Raw genomic sequence first — 22,184 nt, 5'->3', positions numbered from 1 at the left:
AGGCCATGTTGAATATATATGGACATACGGGATACAGCTGTGGGGCACTGCAAGTATATCAAACCGCATCCGTATCCAGCGCTTCCAAAACAAGTACCTGAGGTTAGTCGCAGACGCTCACCCATACCACGAAAACTGCACAATACACAAGGAGCTTGGGATGCCATGGGTAGCAGAGGAGATCCCCCGCCTCAGTGGGAGATATACAAAAAGACTGACCAATCACCCAAACCATCTGGGCATAAACCTCCTGGACAACAGCCAAGCCCTCAGACGCCTGCAGAGGAAACATCCCCTAGATCTCCCACACCAATAACCTATAATACTTCGACCCATCTACATATATGTAATCTCTTAAGTTAATGTCCCTCCCCCCCCAAACATTTAATTATTGTCCATCTTGACAGATCTTAAATTAATAAAATGATCGTTACTACAAAAAAAAAAGCTACCCTGTCAACTAGACATTTGTTTGTGGCGAAGTTGTTTGTGGCGCCAGTTAAATAGATCTCCTATTTGGTGGTCCAGAGGGCTACCGTCTTCTGCAGAGATGTCAACCTTTTCGGTAGATTAAGTTGGGCTTGACTACGCCCCCTTGGTTATATTTCTAGCCTTGTGGCGTAGCAATGCGTTAGTAATTAAGAACAAAGATATTTACGGCTATGCGCCGGAGTCGAGCTGTAATTTGTTAAGTAGCTTTGCAAGAACTGAAGTACAGACAATAGTATTTTCTTAGTTTTCCCTACGCGGCAATGCATCGCGCCATCAAGACATGAGCGGCAAGCCGACTCAGCATTACTTGCGGCGCAGCGCAACACTCCAAATGGGAAGTATCGGCTCTCCAACGCCGAACGTTCTCAGCGCAGAGCGCTGAACTCGATTATGGCGCGTCAGCATTGTTTATGCGAAGCTACTTAGTTGCTAAGGAAATATGAACTTGATTGTTTGTTAACTTGCATAACAACCCACACTCAGCGACAGCGACGCCAGTCTATCGCCGCGGCAAAACTGTTGTTCTCAGAATTATGGAACTACAACAACCATTCTCCATGCAAATATAGCCTGATGTAATATTACCATAGTAATGAAACTACTATTGTTATGAAATAACCAAAAAGCATACTAATAGTCTCCCAAATACGCACACCAAGTGCTCTCCGACACACACAAACGGTCATTACACACTGCAGTTTGATATGTCAAAAAGAAATTTTTTTTTTTATTAATTTACAATTTTTAATTGGTATAATTTTATGAGTTAGGGTGTATGGATGATCCCGGTGCCTTATCAGCAATTGTGAGGTGAACAGGTGTTTTTGGTTGTGGTTGTGCCACAACCCCCTGTTTATCGGCAAACTCATCGGCATCCTGCTGCCTCACTCTTTTCTTTGTTTGTGTCATCATTCTTAATCAACGGTGTAATGATGGTCAGATAGACTTATGGCCTGGTCAGGTTGACCCATGTTGCTATGCCCACAAGACGCACAAAACTGTCCAACCCGCACTTTTGAAAAATGTGTTGACATTTTTGTTAGTCTAGTAAATGTTAATCGATGTGAAAAAAATTTTTGACACGTCCACTCTAACGCCTTAAAAACGCCCATTTTTCGTAAAAAAAAAACATTTTCATAAAAAATCGCCCATAACTGCCACGCTTCCATTTGTGAAAAATTGTTGGATATAATAATTTTATAAGTCGTGTAAATTTCAATCGATTTGCCAAAAAAATTTTTGTGACGCTCACTCGAACGCCCTACAGCCGACTAACCGGTCACGCTCACACTTTTAAACAATTTTTAAATGTTTTCTCATTTTATTCCCAATATCTGATATCCCAGAAAAATTGTGAAATTTCGCGTTCGCATTCGCACTAGCTTTTTAACGGGTATCTGATAGTCGGTGGTCAGCTGTTGGAACTAAGATCTCGTTGTCCAAGATATAAATAACTAGGTACAGGGCCAGCCATCCACGGAATTTGTAGTCAAACTTTTCGAGCAGCGGGCAAAAGTTATGAAGCTTAATTATGGTGAAGGCGTTGTTATAGAAGTGGAAACAGATGCACAGACGGCGGTATAACTCCTAGTTTACAGATAACAGATGGGAAAAGTTGTTCATGTTCATGCCGAATTTGTGCGGTTGTGCCCAGCACTTTATCTACATTGTCAACCCGATGGTGCCACATCTGACTCAGCAGAGCAACCTGCAGCGATATGGTGTCCTCCAACGGGATGTCCATTCGGGTCTGCACAATGTTCTCATCTCGGTGAGTAACAGAATCGTTAGTACACATAATCAAATCCGAAGTTATTAAATCTAATCCGAATATACTTCAAGCTATTCAAAATTCATGCATTCAATTTGTTTTGCTGAATCACTGTATAAAATGGGTAAGTCAATCAAACGATTCATCTGAGCGACCATACTCCTTGCTTCTCCTTTTTTATACCCGTTACTCGTAGAGTAAAGGGGTATACTAGATTCGTTGGAAAAAATGTTACAGGCAGAAGGAAGCGATTCTGACCATACAAAATTAATATATATTCTTGATCAGGATCAATAGCCGAGTCGATTTGGCCATGTCCGTCTACCCGTCTGTGAACGTCGTGTATGAACGTCGAGATCTCAGGATCTATAAAAGATTAAGATATTTAGAAGGTTGAGATTAAGCATAAAGATTCTAAAGACAAAGACGCACAGCAAGTTTGATGACCCATGTTGGCCGCGCCCACTCTAACCCCCAAAAGACGCATTTTTTCTTAATGTTTAATATTTAATTTTTAATATCTATTTAATGTAACCTAATTTAGATAATGCTTAAGATCATTTTAGGTTTAGAGAGTGTGCGTTTAAATTTTTTGCTTGCTTATGGCAAAGAAAAGTAAATTCGTTTTGAAAAAGAAAAGTGAAAGTGTGTCTCTTTATATTTCCTTAGTTTTCGTAGAATTTTGCACAATTTCGTTTAAGGTAATCTGCATAGGGAGATCGATCTTTCGCCGAGGATAAAATGAAGCCAGTTTTACCACCTTTAATAATTTGTTATTGGAAATCATACGAATACAACAAAGAAAAGTTATGTAGGGCCATTAAAAAAAACTTTAAAAATATTTATTTAACAGATATTATTTAAAAATATATATAAACTTACAATTGAAACTACTTTCTGAGAAAATTAATTTAAAACGTTTTTGAATTTAAAATGCACTTCATGTAAATGTACTACTTCTTGATAATTTGTATCCCGAATGTTGTACCTAAAGAAAACCAATTCCTACACTGGGAACAATATATTGATGATTGGATAATATTTCTACAGTTAATAATTAAATATTAATTGTAGTCAAACTGAATTTACACGTTAAAAACTTGCTAATTTTGTTGTATTTATTTGCAAATTGAAGAAACGTAAAGGAAGATAATTTATTAAACAAAAAATAAAGCAAAGAGATTAAGATTTGAACGAAAAAAATAAGAACACGAAAAATGATTATTTCTAGAAGCATAAGCAGAATATTTTAATATCTCTTTAATTGCAACTAGTGCACTGAAATTTAACGATTATCTGCATATTGCAGGGGTTCAAAGTAACGCCCTAGCAATAGCCAAGACGCCTGAAATACGAGAAGAGTCAAGGGAGGGCAGGTTGAACGGAAAATATTGGACCTTAGGCCACGGCAAAGCGGAGAGTCTAACGGTACCGCGCTGGACCGTGGACTCGAGCCGGCCAAGGGCACGGAGGTCGAAAAATTTATTCCTGTAATTTTGCTTCCATTTATTTTTATATCGCTAATTAGTTATTGACAATTGTGTGAGTTTGCAGATTTAGTTAGATTACATGTAAGTATTATATTTTGTTTAACGTATTGGATAATTTCTTTTTAGAGAGTCGGCATAACATTATAAATTGGATTCTTACGCTTAATTATATTTTTTAATGAATTCATTATTAACTAATTTTTTGTCTTAATTATAAATTTTATTCTCGCCTTCAAAATGTGGTTGTTGATCTGAATAGACTAACTGATACCTATTATGGTCATGATTGGGAATTATTTTAATGGTGTTGATGGTTTTTTGGTTAATAGGGATATGTGAAATGAGTAATAATTCGTTATATTTCGGTTGTTAATGCTTTCTAACTTGTCGAAATGGAGTCATTTCGGATTAAAAAGCCCAAGACGTGAAAGTTGCATGCTATGCCTTCTATATTCAATAAATTGCATAATTGCGGTTGTTCTCGTAGTTAGTAAGCTTCTTCAGTATTTCATTCCCAAAACTAACGATATTATTTATTTTATGAAGCTGAATTGAATTTTCTGCGATTAGACCTAGTTAATTGTTCATTTTTACCCTATAATTTTCATCCAGTGAGGATTGTTGCTTGATTTTCCTTCTTTGTCATCAGATGAATTCATTATATACATTTTTTCAATTATTGTTTTATGTACATATTCTTTTGACGTCTGCTACCCCTTCTTTGCCGTATTTAATTGCAATTCGATTCCTTCTGCTTCAAGTTATAGCTTTAGTGTCAAGCTGGAGAAAGGTACGTCTCTGTCTGCCTTAAGTAATTTGTGTTTACCTAATTGATTACAAATGCGCATCAATGCGTTCCTGCATTCTATCCTTTGTTTTAATTTGCTCAAGTGTAGTGAATTTAGGGTAAATGTCAATGAACTGATGTAATGTTTTCCCTCAGATGAATAAATATCTATTATATTCTGAGTAGTTTTCTATTTGGAAGGAATTGATTTTCTTTAAGAAATTTAAGAAATCTGTATACCAGAATGTCAAAGTCTTCCATGTGACTGAAGTATAATTTCATTGAACGCGGCGTAGAACTAACATTCTTTAATAGGAAGAGACTGCGAATTACTTTAGTGCAGGTGGTATTAATAATTTCTCTGTGTGCTATTTTAATAATTTCAAATCAAGTAAATAATGTCGAATGGTTTTTGTTTCCCAACCTATAGCTAGTAATTCTTTTTCGATAGCGCTGTAATTTAGTTCGTGTTCATTTGCCATGTCTGCGTAATTCGGGTTAAATTTATGATAATAACCGGCTAATCCAAGGAAAGCTCTTATCTCGTTTACCGGTTTTTGGAATTGGAAATGAATCTAGGGCTTTAATTTTAAGAGGGGATGGCTTCATACCATTAGGTGTTACGATGTTTTTAAGAACTCGTTTTACTCTACGAGTAGCGGATATAATGAGGACGCAAAATGTGGAAGGAACTTCAGACGACAAGGTCTACTGGGTGCGTAAACTAAAATAAAAGCAAATAATTAAGCATTTTTATTCGTAAACTGTGTATTAACAATTCAATTTACTAAGCCACAGAAATTTAGTCTATTTTTGAAAAGCCAGTCCAAATTAGTCCTTTGTTGGATTCAAAAGAAGAGCTCGAGTTGTCGGTACATGGGCGAATTTAACATTCCATAAGTTTTAAATTTTAAATACAATAATTTTTATGAAATCACGAAAACGAGTATTAAAAATGTATCATTATGAATAATGTTTATAAACTTTCAGTCTTCTTTGTTCATTACGCAAAAAAATAATAATGTAATGTTTAATGGGCCCCTTCTGTGGGCCTTGAAGCTTAGGATTCTTAGTTTGATTAGTTTTACATTATAAGGTATCTTGCTTTCAGTAAACTCGGTCCACGTTCTTTCATTTCAACAACACTAAATACAATTTTAAATCAATTTGAAATTATTATTTAAAGTAAATACGTTGTGACATTTATATTTTCTTCATATATGTTCCGCGGTAAATTTTAATCTTCTAATTGTCTTATCTCTTTAATATTATTATTATCATATAATCTTTTTAATTATGATACGATTATCTCATAGCCTTTATTATCTATTATTTTGAGGGAAAATAAAAGATTATACAGTGGGAAGAAAAAGAAGGAAAATAGTAAAATATAACAAGAGAGAATGAAAATGTCGTGAAAATTAGCAAGACAAACAATAAAACAAAGAAAAATCGATACATTTTTTCAAAGAGTGTGCGTGGCAAACATTTTTATTTTATAAAATCAATACAAATTTACAAGACTAAAAAAAGTATGCTAAATAATCATACTATTTTTAAAAAGAATGGGCGGTTTGTGGACGTTAGAGCGGACATGGCAAAAAGTTTTTTTGGCATATGGATAGAAATTTTCGAAGAAAAAATTTGTAATTTCGATTTTCTGGAATGTGTGTAAAGCCAAACGAAAAAAATGTCCGAAATAATCTCATGGGAATTACAACTGTTCTGCACCATACTGTTCACTGAAATGAATTTTCCGGTAATCTTCAATATTATCTTTGAGCGTGAGCCTGTTTGAATCTTGACGTCCCTTTTCCTTCAGCCTGAAGGAAACCAGCATCGGCCAATCCGATCTGTTCAGTGTGCTTCAGCAAATTTATGAAAAGCTCATTTTTACAACACATATGGCACTGTCTCAGCACCGCACTGACCGCTTAAAGTTCCTGACGTCCCAGAATTTAGTAGGCTACTTTGGCGGTTCACCGAGTGTTTTAACATCTTTTTCACTACTATTAAAACAAACGATGTCTTTTCGTTTCTTCTGTTTTGCGAATGAATTTGGCTTCTTTGCTGCGACGAATGCCTTTGTGCTATCGCTTCGCTCTTCTGTAACTGCCTTTGTCTAACCCTCCTCTTCTAACTTTATGGTGAGAACATCGAAAAAAGGCAACTGATCTCGAGTTTCTATAGCCACCACGAAATGCTTAAACTGTTCTGGAAGGCTTGACATCAACACTAGGGATCGAATGCTCTATTGCTGAGCAGTTTCTTATACAACTGTACCTTTCGTACAGGTCCGCTTGGTTGAAGAACCTCTTTCAACTGTACCCAAGCCTTCAGTGCTGTGGTACAATTCTTTATGTATGCCAACTGAGATGTCTTTTCACTCAGAGTAATTGTCGCCAACGCTATATTATCCAAGGCCACCCAATTCTTATGTTCGGGTACGTTCGACTCCGTGAGTTCTCCAGAGGCAAATGCACCAACACAGATCGAGAGTCACACACCGCATTTTAATTTTCCCAGTGCTTAGGCCCATAACTTTTTGATTGGCAGAAACGCTGGACAGAAAATGATCCACCGTGTGTACGCTACGGAATGAAGGAAGAAACGAAAATTAGTATAATTATTTATTTAATATACATATATATATTTCCTTATATCATATTCGTAAGACTGAGCTTACTATATAGCCTCAGTTCCTATTTTCAGCAATAGTTAGATCTAGAATGATTTAAGATTAGAGGTATGTAGTTGCTAGTGAATATACGTGAAACAGAGAAGTTTAGTCGAATAACCCAGTCGGAACTATCAACGTCACCCCGAATAAGCTTACAAAAATACTGTTCCAAGCATCCTTCTACGGTTAGCTCAGGAAGTTAAATGCATTAAAAGTAGTCTACTGGCATAAGGAAGGTTTGCATCCCAAACCAAAGAGCGCCCCTTAAAGTGTAAGTCGTGTGTATTGGGTTGACTCCACAAAAGGTCATAACTTTACACTTGGAGCCATTTAAGTTTAATACGGTATCACGGCACCATATTTGAAAGCTGTCTAGATCGGATTGTAAGTCGAAATGTCAAGAAATGTATTTAGCCGCCGTTTACAGAAGTTAACATTCGACTCGGAGAATACAAGAAAGAGAAAATTAAAATAGGACCCGTTGCGTCCTACCATTTAGATAATTCAAAATCCAATTTAGAAGATCAACATGGAAACCTAAAAACTCAAGTTTCCTTACTAGAAAAGAATGAATTTTAGAGTCAAATGCTTTACTTTACTTAAACTAGCGCACAAAACAAAAAAGATTCACTAGCGAAGCTAACTGAGCTTTAATAATTATGTTTAAAAAATAAAATTATACAAGAAATTATTAAAAAACCTCCGCTGACTTACAAACACAAAAGGAAATTCGGAGCGCAGAAAAAAACACGACCGTTCGCTTTTATGCTAGGATTTTCGGGTGACTGGACGCTAATGTTCTTTATTCAGAGCCTTCGTTCTGGTCAAAGTAACATTTTAAAATTCCTTACTTGGGAAGAGCTTTTTACACCAAAACGTAGAGTCTGCATGTACAAAAATAGAATAAGAGTATACGCAGCTACAAAATCGAGCACATCAGAATGCGAAATCTAAGGTGTTTCATTCCACGCCAAATGGCCTATCTACCAAGGCCGAAATCGTAGCTATTCAAAATTCACACATTACTCAGACAACGGGCGCACGCATTATTCATATAAGAAGAACACCGTCAGACATTGACTTTGATGTCTACAAGGAATTTGTGTCTCTCCATCTCTGATCACATCCCATTGATAAAAAAATCAAGAGAGAATGCTATAGTCGAGTTCCTCCGATATCAGATATCCGTAACTCAGCTAGTGTGAATGCGAACGAAAAATTTCATCATTTTTCTAGGATATCGATAGATATTGGGAAATAAAATAAGAAAACATTTAAAAATTGTTCCAAAGTGTGGGCGTGGCCGTTTTGGCCGTTTTGTATATGCATAGTAATTGGCAAGACAAACAATTAACCGAAGAAAAAGCGAATCATTTTTCAAAAGTATTGGCGTGTCAGTTTCGAGAGGTTTTTGGACGTAGCAAACGGTTTTTTTTTGGCAAATCGATAGAAATTTACAAGACTAATAAAATTATGAAACAATATCACAACATTTTGTGGGCATTAGAGTGGGGGCAGCAACAAACTTGCGCTGCGTCTATGTCTCTACAATTTGTATGCTTAATCACAACAATCTATTTTTTATAGTTTCTGAGATATCGATGTTCATACGGACGGACTGACAGGGTCAGATTGACTCGGCTTTGTTGATTGATCCTGATCAAGAATATATATATATATTATATGGTAGAAAACGCTTCCTTCTACCTGTTACATACCTTTCAATGAATCTAGTATACCCTCCTTTTACTCTACGAGTAACGGATATAATGAGATTTTTGTTCTGCTTTTTGTTGGTGTAAGAAGGGGCGTGGACAAAGTGTTTTTGGTATACAGATAGAAATTGGCAAGACAAACAATAAAACAAAGAAAAATCGAAACATTTTAAATAAGTGTGGGCGTGGTAGTTTAGTGCGTTTTTTGGGTGTTGGGAGTGGAAAAAAGTTTTTTTTGCAAATCGATAGAAATTTATAAGACATGCTTAATCTTAACGTTCTAGCTTTTATAGTTCCTGAGATCGAAATGGTTATACGGACAAACGGACATGGCCAGTTCGACTATGTTTTTATAATGATCAGGAATATATACACTTTATATGGCCAGAAGGGCTTCCTTTTGCCTGTTTTTAGCTCCACGTAGAACGGGAATAATTATGTTATAAACTTCAAATCCTGCATATATAGCATAACTGTGAAGTTTCCCGAACAACAATTTCAGCAGTAGCTTACACGAATAGAAGAATTAACACGCTTAAAATTAAGGATGTTCACAATGATATAACAGATAATATGTTGTTAAAACGTTGTAAAAACTTGGCAAAAGGGTCGGATATACCTTAATATTTTCAAAAATTCTAAGAATGGTAAGAAATGATTTTCGCTTAGTATTAATAAAATTATTAAACTGCTTCGGATCATGTGTGAACTGGAACTTATATTGGGTTAAATAGTTATTATAACACTTAACTATAAGCATGGTACAATTTAAATTAGCTTTTAAGTTTTAGAAATGGATGAATGAGAACTCGTATGCCATTGCCAGGTATTGCAGCCGCCAGCAATTACTTAATTTTTTATTTACAGTTAAACTTTACTACAATAGAGATGCTGCGTGAGCATTAAAGCTCGTCCCTTGCGCGCTCGTTCTCCCTCTCAGTACTCAGTATCGCTTATGATCGCTTATATAGTTAGGTAAATGTTATTCCAAAAATTCAGTGAAAACGAACGCCCAAAAATGTAGCGCTTACATATGTATTTCCAAAATGTTTTTATATTTTTTCATAATTTTATAAGTCTTGTACATTTTTTTCAATTTGATCAAAATGATATTTACTGGGCGTGACCATTTTTATATATGTAAATTCGTTGAAAAGTAGGCAGAAACAGGCAGAAGGAAGCTCGGAAACAGTTCTGGCCATGTCCTTCTAGCTAGAAGGTTGAGAACCACTCTAACGCCCACAAACCACACAAAACTGCCACGCCCACTCTTTTGTATGTAACAGGCAAAAGGATATTTTTTCACATATTTATTGATTTTTGTAGATTTCTATCGCCATGCAAAAAAATTTTTTTTTTCTCATTTTATTCCCCAATAACTATCGATATTCCAAAAAAAATAATGAAATTTCGCGTTCGCATGAACACTAGCTGAAAAACGGGTATCTGATAGTCGGGGAACTCGACTATAGAATTCTTTCTTGTTATTGTATAAAAACTTAAAACATAGGGATTTTTATTTTGTTATAGATGGCTGGTGGTACACGAACCCTATTTATACTGACAATACTGCTAACTGCGCCTGGATTCAAGGTAAGATACCAAGCTTAATTGTAGTGGCGACTGAAGCAAAAAAATAACTATCAGAATCGTAGCTTAGGTTTCCTTATTAATGGTCATATTAAATGCAGTATTAGTTATTCGAAATATACTAACTAATGATGCTTAGTATACTACTACGATGCAAGTCATTGTGTGCTGCACCAGGGGAGTTTGGGAATGTGTGACTTTTCTTTCTAGTTCTTTTCTAATGGAGTCGTTTGGGCTATCTGCGAATCTACACTGAGAAAAATTTTCTGGATAAATTACTTTTTCAATGATTAAGTAGATTTAAAAGGAGCTAATAAATATGTACCCGAACAAAAAACTTTTTTTATATTCCTTTAATATTATTTAAATAATATTTTCTTAATGTTTAATATTTAATTTTTAATATCTATTTAATGTTACCTAATTTAGATAATGCTTAAGATCATTTTAGGTTTAGAGAGTGTGCGTTTAAATTTTTTGCTTGCTTATGGCAAAGAAAAGTAAATTCGTTTTGAAAAAGAAAAGTGAAAGTGTGTCTCTTTATATTTCCTTAGTTTTCGTAGAATTTTGCACAATTTCGTTTAAGTTAATTCTGCATCGGGAGATCGATCTTTCGCCGAGGATAAAATGAAGCCAGTTTTACCACCTTTAATAATTTGTTATTGGAAATCATACGAATTCAACAAAGAAAAGTTATGTAGGGCCATTAAAAATATTTATTTAACAGATATTTTTTAAAAATATATATAAACTTACAATTGAAACTACTTTCTGAGAAAATTAATTTTAAACGTTTTTGAATTTAAAATGTACTTCATGTAAATGTACTACTTCTTGATAATTTGTATCCCGAATGTTGTACCTAAAGAAAACCAATTCCTACACTGGGAACAATATATTGATGATTGGATAATATTTCTACAGTTAATAATTAAATATTAATTGTAGTCAAACTGAATTTACACGTTAAGCACTTGCTAATTTTTTTGTATTTATTTACAAATTGAAGAAACTTAAAGGAAGATAATTATTAAAGAAAAAATAAAGCAAAGAGATTAAGATTTGAACGAAAAAAATAAGAACACGAAAAATAATTATTTCTAGAAGCATAAGCAGAATATTTTAATATCTCTTTAATTGCAACTAGTGCACTGAAATTTAACGATTATCTGCATATTGCAGGGGTTCAAAGTAACGCCCTAGCAATAGCCAAGACGCCTGAAATACGAGAAGAGTCAAGGGAGGGCAGGTTGAACGGAAAATATTGGACCTTAGGCCACGGCAAAGCGGAGAGTCTAACGGTACCGCGCTGGACCGTGGACTCGAGCCGGCCAAGGGCACGGAGGTCGAACGGTAACGGTGCGGACGAGAAGAAAATGTTGGACCTTTTACTCGAGCAAGAGGGAAAATAGCGGGATCCCCGCGGCCTATAAAGGAACGGCGCAACCGCAGCTCGTGACAGTCAGTCACAACACGCGAAGAGCCATAGGTACTCGAGGATAGTCGAGGAGAGCACGGCGCGAGTAGCGGCGGAGACGATAAGGGCCTGGCGTGGTTAGAAAGAACATTGTAGCGTGCTAAACCAAGAAAAACAGTTACCTAACAATACCTAAACTTACATAATTTATTAGCTTACGGAAAAAGAAAACAAATATTTATATAAATACAGTGTAACGCATTAACTACAAATAATTTAAAAAAAAGAACAAAATACTATAGTCGAGTGGCCCGTTACTCAGCTAGCAGAAATGCAAACACGTAATTTCATAATTTTTCTGGGGTATCGATCTCTATATTGGGGTATGAGATAAAATTAAAACATTGTAAAAAGTGCGAGCGTAGCCGTTTTGGACGTTTTGTAGGTGTGAGAAGTGGCTTGGCCAAAGTGTTTTCGGAAATTGGCAAGACAAACAATATAAAGAAGAAAAATCAAAAAATTTTCATATGTGTGAACGTGTTAGTTAGGTGAGGTTTTTGGGTGCTAGAGTGGGCGTGCAAAAAATTTTTTTTGCAATTCGATAGAAATTTACAACTAATAAAAATATGAATAAATATCAAAACATTTTGCAAAAGTTGGATGTGGCAGTTTTGGGAGGTTTGTGGGCGTTAGAGTTTCTGAGATATCGATGTTCATACGGACGGAGAGGCAACTGGTTTTGTGCCGGTTCTATTACATGTTGTGGTTCTTGATTATTTTTTTCTTGTTTTCTTAATTTAATATATAAAAGGGTTAATCGATTTAGTGTACAAATCAAAAGGAAAAATAAAAATAACAATAATTACAATTTTAATGTTATATAAAATGTGGTATTATATCTTGAAATTAATTTTAAAACGCCATGCAATTTTAAATTTGCTTTGCGAGTTTTGGAAAGACTAGCGTAATGAATTTAAATGTTCAGTAAGGGATGTGGAAAAATGATCATATCATCCAAATATGTACACTAAGAAGTGTTTGTTAAGCAACGGTCAAAGGATATTATTCTTGCACCTTCGAAAGGTAGAAGTTGCATTCCTAAGGACAAATGGCATTCGAATGTATTAATAATGTCCGCTTTTGGTAGAGAATGTAGCTTAAGATATTGATTCTGATTCCATTTCATGTATCTGTTAATTGCGCTGTTATGTTACTGTTACTGCATTGTATGGATTCATCGCTTCTAAATAAAAAAATAAATAAAAAAAAAAAAAAATTTGATGAAATCCTCTTGCTAAATCAGTGATTGTAAAATATTGATATTTGCCTAATTAATGATTTTCCCCATGTTTGGTATTGGATATCTGTCAGGGGTAGTTATTTCATTGAGTTTTCCATAATCAATTACATAGTTTCCATAGTTAATTTTTCAAGAAGCATCAATAAAAAATCTATTTTTATACCCGTTACTCGTAGAATGAAAGGGTATACTAGATTCGTCGAAAAGTATGTAACATGTATATATATTCTTGATCTGGATCAATAGCTGAGTCGATCTGGCCATGTCCGAACTATATAAGCTAGAAGGATAGAAGGATTCAGCATACAGATTCCAGAGACATAAATGTTGCCATGCCCACTGTTACGCCCACAAACCGTACAAAACTGCACTCCCACACTTTTGAATCATATGTCGACATTTGTTTATAATTTTATTAGTCTTGTAAATTTCTATCGATTCGCCACGCCCATTCTAAAGCTCTAAAACCGCCCAAGACTGCCATGCCCACATTTTTTAATTTTGTTGGATATTTTTCATAATTTTATTAGTCTTGTAAATTTATATCTATTTGCCAAACATATTTTTGCCATGCCCACTCCTAACGCCCTAAAACCGCCTAAAACTGAAAATTTGTTTGCTATTTTGTCATAATTTTATTAGTCATACAAATTTCTATCCGCCCAAAACCGAAACGCCCACACTTTTTAAAAATGTTTAGAATGAGCACTGTGGCCACGCCCTCCTTTCACATACAAAACGCTCAAAAACGGTTACGCCCAAACTTTTAAGCGAATTATAAAGTTTTTGACATTTTATTCCCCAATATTCCCCAAATTTCGCGTTTTATTTTCCTGGACATTTCTGTGAGCTCTATTGTGGGTTTGTAATATTTTTTGTCTTGAGCTTTGAGCGCTATGTTGCGTTTGAGGTAATTAAATTTATTTGATTTGTTTTAGGGGACCTAGATAGAGCCAGATGCACCAAATTCTGTCTCGGTTAAGTTTCTAAAAATGAATGATATTGGTCTGTCGTTTTGTGAAAGTACTGCTCCTATTGCATAGTCTGAGGCATCTGTAGTTAGGACATATTCATTGTTAAAGTCGGGATATTGTAAAATGACATCATCGGGATATTAGGGTACTCTTGATTTTTTTCTAACGCTTTTATGGCTTCATCGTTGAGTTGTATTTTTTTTTTCCAGCTTAAGCTGATTTGGAAATACGACCATCTTCTGTGAGCAATGCTGTTAGGGGTCTAGCTTACGATGCGTAACCCATGACTCATTAAAAAGATTAGAATATTTTCTTACAAGTTGCTTTAGTTTTTTTTTTTTGAGATTCTGTCATTGTGGTTGCAACCGAGATGAAATCGTTTATGCGCCAAACTAAAGGTGGCTTGCAAGAACTGATCAACAGTTTTGGCGTAGCACCATGGGATTGCTAAAGATTCCGAATTGTCTGCACTGTTTTCTCAACCAGTGATTCCACCTGTCCCGATTAGTTTACCACCACAAGGCAACATTGAGTCCGGACTACCGGCAAAAGTTGGCACTTCAGAAATGCAATCTACAGGGCCAAAAACCCTCGCGGTGGTTCCACTAAAGAAACAAATTTTCGTTACTCGGCTTTCCCCTGATCAAACATCATCCGATGTATTGTATATGTCGGGGAAGCCGAGCGCGACTTTTCATCCACTTTCGCGTCCATATTGATTAGCACAGCAAGTCGCCTGCGTGTTGTCCCTTCTATCGTTCAAACCAGACTTTTTTACTCAAGCGTCGCCTTCTCGACGCCTTTCTTCTATTCCTCACTTTATTTCATTATTTCATCATCCTTTTTTCGTTTCCACGAAACTCTACCACACAACCACAGGCGCCATGCTTATTAGAATACACACACAAATGATGCCCAGTCAATAACGGAACGCTTTCCATGAATTTTATTGTTCGCTGCTCAATCTTAACATAACAGATCTATAACATAATTTCGGTTACATACAAATAATAATTCAAGGAATACTCAATCTCCGACACGGCCTTCCTGACATGCACACGACCTCGTGTGTCGTATCTCATTACATAGTTCTTCACATTTTACATAACATTTTTTTTATTCATTTTATTTTAATTTTTAACTTAACATAATATTTCATTAATTTTAAATCAATTTTTATCAAACAACATATGGGACTCCCTTACCTTACTTAATTTTTTTTTTTTTTTGTACAACTTACATTTTCTGACTTCATTTCTTTTAATCAAACAGTAATCATATCTCTTGCCACACGTCTTTCTCTTTTCATTCTTTACTCTACCATTCTCTTTCTTTTTTGTCTTTATTATGTCACACTCTAAGGCTCTGGCTGCACTCCTTGCAACGATCTCACGCATCCTCATGCGTCATGGTCCCTCCGGACCCTCATAGCACCCGCCACATGGTCACTGTGCAGATAAACATATGGTGTAGCTGTACTCTTGTGAATAATTTAACCAGAGTCTATGGTCTCTGCGAGTGCCTCAGTCGGCGATCTCTCGCATTGGTCTGCGTCTACCTCAACAGGCATCGAACGTAACTGTTCGTGGGCGTACTTATACGTTCTTTTGCTTGTCAAAGATCTCAACACATATCGATCAAGACTTCCCGTTACTACAAATGGACCCTTAAACTTTGGGTCTAGTTTTATTTGATGCCGTTCTTCACTCTTGAGCAAGACATTGTCGCCTACATTGAATCGGACAATCTTAGCTTTATTCTCATTAATCTTTGCTTCTCATATTCAGCATATGTTCTGTATCAATCTTTTCCTCTTCTATCATTGGCGTCACACCCATTGGTCTAGCTTCCTTACCAATCAACAGTTTTAAAGCACTCATTTTTGTGACTCGATTAGCTGTGCAATTCATAGCCAACTGAACTTCCTTCAAAGCATCCAGCCAAGATCTAATACTCGTCTCTACAGCAGTTAGCATAGCCTTCAAAGTGCTCATTACGCGCTCAATCTGATCGTTTGCGCGGCTACCTCCCGTAGCAATCAAATGTAAATTAATCTTTGGAAGTGAACCGAACTGTTTAAAATCATTACTAGTAAAACTAGTTTACTACTTTACCACTCAGTTTGCCACTGATGTCCATATGGACTGTGTGCCATGGTATGGAGACTTTAGGTATGGGGTGCAACTCTATTATGCCCACCACCTATGTACTCTTGGTGACAAATCTACGTTATGGCGTGTAGCCTTTAGCGAGTTGCAGTCTGTATAAACCACAAACGGGCGGCCATGTAGGTAACGGCGAAAATGTTTGACTGCATTGTATACAGCCAGGGTTTCTAACTCATAAGAGTGGTATCTCGACACCTGTCGTCCTCTTACTATATTACTCTATGACTCTCGGCTTGCCAATAATTTTGTGCATCAATATTGCCTACTGGCAATCTGGAAGAAGTATTGTTGCACTGTAATGCTCGATGTGGAGCAGGCATTTGACAGAGTTTGGCATCCTGGACTGCTCCACAAACTAAAATCCTGCTTCCCAAGCCGCCATTTTACCCTCCTTAAATCCTACACTGAGGAAAGAGCTTTCCAAGTCAGATGTGGAAGTGCAATAAGTCTACCCAGACTGATCAGAGCTGGAGTTCCGCAAGGCAGCGTACTCGGACAATCCTCTACACCCTTTACACCGCAGACCTTCCCATTATCCCTTCCAGGAACCTATCGATAGCCACATATGCAGACGGCATACTTTCCTCGCCACATCATCCAATCCACGAGATGCCTCCGAAATCATATAAAGGCAAATGGTCGCGCTACATCCCTGGCTTAGCAGATGGAATATCATAGTGAACGCGGAAAAGTCAACACAAACAACATTCTCACTACGAAGAGGAGACTGCCCACCGGTCACGCTGAACGGAACCAACATTCCCAACGTGCCCGCATCCACATATCTAGGGCTGACCCTGGACCGCAGGCTCACATGGCGTCCCCACTTACTCAGTAAACGCATACAGCCCGATGCGCGACTTAGGCAGATGCAATGGCTCATTGGGAGAAGGTCCAAGCTGAGGCAAAACATCAAAATCCTGGTGTACAAGGCAATTCTCAAGCCAATCTGGATTCAGCTGTGGGGCACGGCAAGCCACTCGAATCGCCAGATAATACAGCGGTTCCAGAAAAGGTGCTTGAGAATCGCCTGTAATGCGCATCCCTACCATGAGAACACTGCAATACATGGAGAACTTGGAATTCCATCAGTCTCAGAAGAATTCTCCAGGCTCAGCGAGAGCTACCTAAAAAGGCTTGGGAACCACCCCAACCACCTCGCCGTAAACTTATTGGACAACAGCCAAACCAGCAGACGAGTGAAGTCACTCGCCAAACCACTCAATAATTGTCCTCTCGGACCGATTTTAAATAAACAACATACGCTACAAGAAAAAAAAAATTTATATAAATATATATATATGTCCCCATAGCAATTTGCGCTAGCATCAGTGTGCAGTTCAACCGGGTACTGTGGGTCATATATAATTAGCACGCTGCCGCTAACTAGAGTTGATATTATCTCTTGACGCACCTGCTCATGTCTTTCATTCCATTGAAATTGGATATTTTTGTATGTAAGTAAGTATAATGGTTTCATTAGCTCAGAAAAGAGAGGAACAAACTGTCGAAAATATGAAGATAAGCCAATAAACTGTCTCAGTTGTGTAACTGTTTGTGGCGGCGGCAATGCATCCAAATCTTGAATCTTTTGTGTATTTGGCCTTATTTCACCATTCTCAATTTTATTACCAAGGTATTCAACACTCGTCTTTAGGAATGAGCATTTGTTCATGTTAAACGAAAATCCCGCACTAGAGAACCTGTTCAACACGTCCTTCAGTCTAACAAAGGCCTCCTCCTTTGCGCCAGCTACGACTAAAACATCATCTATGGAAACAACAGCATATGAGTATGCTACGTCACCTAATGCTTTCATTATGGCTCGCTGAAGCACAGATGAAGCATTCTTCAAGCCAAAGGGCATTGCTACAAATTCATATTGTCCTTCTGTTGTGACAAAGGCTAAGCGTTCTATCGATTCTGACTTTATTGGTATCTGATAGAAACCGCTCGCCATATCGAGGCTAGAAAAATACTTGCTTCCGATAGTCTATCAATTTGATCTGATATCAAGGGCAAACGATACTTATCGGAAATTGTATTTGCATTCAGTTCACGGTAGTCTATGCACAAACGATCACTACCATCCTTATTCTTCACTAACAACATTGGACTTGCAAATGGGGAGAAGCTTGGACGTATAACGTTTTCTCACCAACAACTTTTCATCGTTACTCAGCCTATACGGGCACCGCATTACGGTTTTATTGGCATCAATTAGACAGATATCTAATTCACCTTTAGTAACTCGGTTACTTGGTATACCATCTATAAATTTCGGTGCATAGGATTTTAATACAATGTTCAGCTTTGTCGGACTCACTCAGATCACTATCCCTATTTATAGAATCCATCTAACTCGTATTAGTAATGCTGGACAGTGTATTGACAGTATTAATTTTATACAAAACAAATTCGTTGGCACTAATAGTTACACCAAAGCCTTGACCTAAAATCTCACGGCAAATCAACACATCGTACTTCTAATATTTGTCCATGACTACATGAAACAAGATTTCTAGGGAAAAATTACAAATCTTTACGGTAGCCAGAATTTGAATTGTGCATGTCACGTAGCCTTCACCTATACCATTTATAATTACAGTATTATTAATTCTTTTTCCCAGGAACTTATCTGCTAATTTTTTTTATCAATAAGGAACACTCAGCTCCGGAATCAAAAAGTATGGAACGGGCTCGCCCATTTGTTACAAATTCCCTCTGGGATCGACAACGGCACACATATCCACTCGTCTTTCAGCCTTGATTGACGATGTTGTGCACCTTGTGGCAATATGCCCCAGCTGTCCACTCTTGTAGCATTTTATGGTTGACATGTGCCTCCTTGGAGTAGAGTTTCTGTGTGTATGGTTACTTTTTACCATCTTCACTTCTCCAGCCTATATGGTTCGGCACTCTGCGAACTTATGGCCAGGTTTGCCACAATAGTGACACTTCATGCGCGATGATAGTTTCTGCTTCTTACGCTCTGGAGCACTAGCATAGTCTGGTGACTTTTGGTCATTGCGTTTACCAAAAGCAAAGGCACGCAGTTGTTTTTCCAATTCGCTTCGTGTCTCGATATTCGTTCTGAATAATATACGCAATTTCTTCATTGCTTACTTTTTCCACTTCAAGAGCAATGCCGTTACTTGTTTGCTGGCATATACAGACAAACACTCATTCGCTCTTGGGCCATCGTTATACATGTTTAACATGTATGTTTTGTGTGTATGAATACACACACAAATGATGCCCAGTCAATAACGGAACGATTTCCGTGATTTTTATTGTTCGCTGCTCATTCTAAACATAACGGATCTATAATATAATTTCGGTTACATACAAATAATAATTCAAGGAATACTAATCTTCTCAATCTCCGGCATATATATACAAAACAAAACAAAAGCTGATAATATAAAAGCGGTAAAAATCTAAGTTCTCTTACGCTAGGGACATATCATCATTTCAAGATACCTGTCCCTAATAAGCTTTTTTCGACCATACGTTGTTGTGATTTTTGGCCGGATAGTATGGTGCTAAAAGAGTTCGAAGCTAAGATTAAAAAGAGGAAAAAGAGGCCCGTGGGAATTAAACTTCCCTCACGTGGCCAGACCACTGCACCATCCGCCTCTTCATCTCCTTCCTCTTCTTCAAAAAAATACCATCTATTCTTACTATTTCCTATCAAAATGCTAGAGACTTGCGTAGCAAACTAATCAAATTGTATTGTGATAGCCTTTCCTTTGCGTCTATAATAGTGCTTACAGAGACTTGGTTAAGGCCGGAGATACTTAACTCCGAAGTCTTCCCAGGTATGTACACTATATATAGGTATGACCGTCCCTCCAGACGGGGAGGTGGAGTCTTAATTGCGGTCTACCCTCGCGTCGGAGGAGTCACTTTTGGACGATTCCCGTAACTCGGAATTCTTATGTGTAAAGCTGTCCTTTTCCGACAGATCAGTTTATATTACGTGCTCCTATATTCCGCCATCTTCTGAATTCCCAGAATATCAGAATCATCTGTCCGCTATCCATTCCATCTTGAATAAACTGTCTGACAGGGACCAATTGGTAGTTCTAGGTGATTTTAATAGACCTGGCACAACGTGGTCCCCAGAAGAAAATTCGAATATCCTTCTCCCTTTAGCACAACATGAATTTATTGACGGCTTGCTCGACTTATCGTTGTCGCAAGTAAATTATATTCGAAATTCTCTTGGTCGATTATTGGATCTATGTTTTGTAACAAGTCCAGAAAGTGTGTTTCTGTCCAGGGTAGCACCTCTTACTCAACCTGAAGATCCATATCATCCTACTTTCGAGGTGGCAATCGACATAGGTACGGTATTAAAAGTAAATTCAGAGAAATCAGCAAAGCAAATTCATTTTCGCAAGCCAAATTTTCGGAGGCTAAACAATTTTATTGCTGGCTTTAAGTGGTCCAATCTTTACTCCTGCAACATAATGACGGATGCCATTAATAACTTTTATACCACAATTAAATCACTTTGTGACTCTTATGTTCCGATGTACTATCCGTCAATCCCTAAACCTCCTTGTTTTAATAAATAGTTGACACACCTAAGAAATGTAAAGTCCAGACTTTATACAAAATTTAAAAATACCGGTTCTCAGTCCGTCCTTTCTAAATATGTAAGCGCTCGGTTAAACTTTACCGTGCTTTATGCTCAGTGCTACAGGAATTATTTAAACCTTTGTAAGTTGCAGTTTGCACAGGATCCAAAACAATTTTGTAATTTCGTTAACACTTAGCGAAAAACAAGTTCTTACCCTTCCTCGCAATTTTTTAAAAACACTACGGTAACATCGGATCAGGCAATAGCCGATCTACTCGCCAAGTTTTCTCAAACAACATATACTACTTTACCTCATTCCGAACAGCCATACTCTTATGCCGTATCTAAGTCGAATCTAATATTCTGTCCCACTATAAACGAAAGCTCACTGCTTAACGATCTTCAGCGTGTTAAACCGGTCTATTCGCCAGGTCCCGATGGAATCCCTGGCTGTGTGCTCAGATTCTGTACGGAAGCCTTGTGCAAGCCTCTACTGAAACTCTTTACCTTATCTTTGGAATCTTCACAATTCCCTCATATATGGAAGGAGTCCTTTGTGATTCCTCTTCATAAAAAAGGTAGCAAACTGGAAGCAAGCAATTACAGAGGAATCTCTAAATTGTCGGCTATCCCAGAACTTTTTCAAAATGTTATCACTCCTCATTTGCAGCACCTTTGTAGATCAATCATATCACCGTGTCAGCACGGTTTTATGAACCGCAGATCAACAACCACTAACCTCTTGGAGCTAACTTCTTTCATAATACAGGGTTTCAAAAATAATCTTCAGATGTCATCTGCACTGACTAAAGCATTTGACTCTGTTAATCATTACCTTCTAGTAAGGAAACTTGATCAATTAGGTTTGGATTACATCGGATTTGAAGCTATCTGAATGGCAGAACGCAACAAGTCATCTTTAAAAATATTCTATCTTGTATTCTCCGAGTCACATCTGGTGTCCCACAAGGGAGACACCTTGGTCCGCTTCTTTTTACCTTATTTATGAACGACCTCCCCTTAGTAATAAAACATTTGCGTGTACTTATGTACGCAGAAGATGTTAAATTATGCCTTCAGCACAAGGACATTCCGCTCCATTTGGACTTACAATCCGATATAGACGGGTTTCAAATATGGTGCCGTGATACCGTATTAAACTTAAATGGCTCCAAGTGTAAAGTTATGACCTTTTGTCGTGTCAACCCAATA

At 37.1% G+C, this 22,184-nt stretch overlaps 1 protein-coding gene across 3 annotated transcripts in view; it reads left to right on the top strand.

Annotated features, from left to right (window-relative positions):
- The window catches only part of LOC117140198 (aminopeptidase N), a 64,662-nt gene that overhangs the window by 2,068 nt on the left and 40,410 nt on the right, over window positions 1-22,184 (top strand). For 2 of the 3 annotated variants that reach the window (XM_033302982.1, XM_033302981.1), the window contains exon 2: window positions 10,466-10,528. In XM_033302982.1, coding sequence (XP_033158873.1) covers window positions 10,466-10,528 — 63 coding nt within the window. Of the gene's footprint in view, window positions 1-5,747; window positions 5,771-10,465; window positions 10,529-22,184 lie in introns of those variants that run through there. The other variant, XM_033302983.1, reaches the window with a different exon arrangement.

This window comes from Drosophila mauritiana, chromosome 3L, assembly GCF_004382145.1.
Source record: "Drosophila mauritiana strain mau12 chromosome 3L, ASM438214v1, whole genome shotgun sequence".
Classification (NCBI taxonomy): domain Eukaryota; kingdom Metazoa; phylum Arthropoda; class Insecta; order Diptera; family Drosophilidae; genus Drosophila; species Drosophila mauritiana.
Note: the sequence above shows the minus strand (reverse complement) of the source record. Positions and strands in the feature narration are given on the sequence as shown.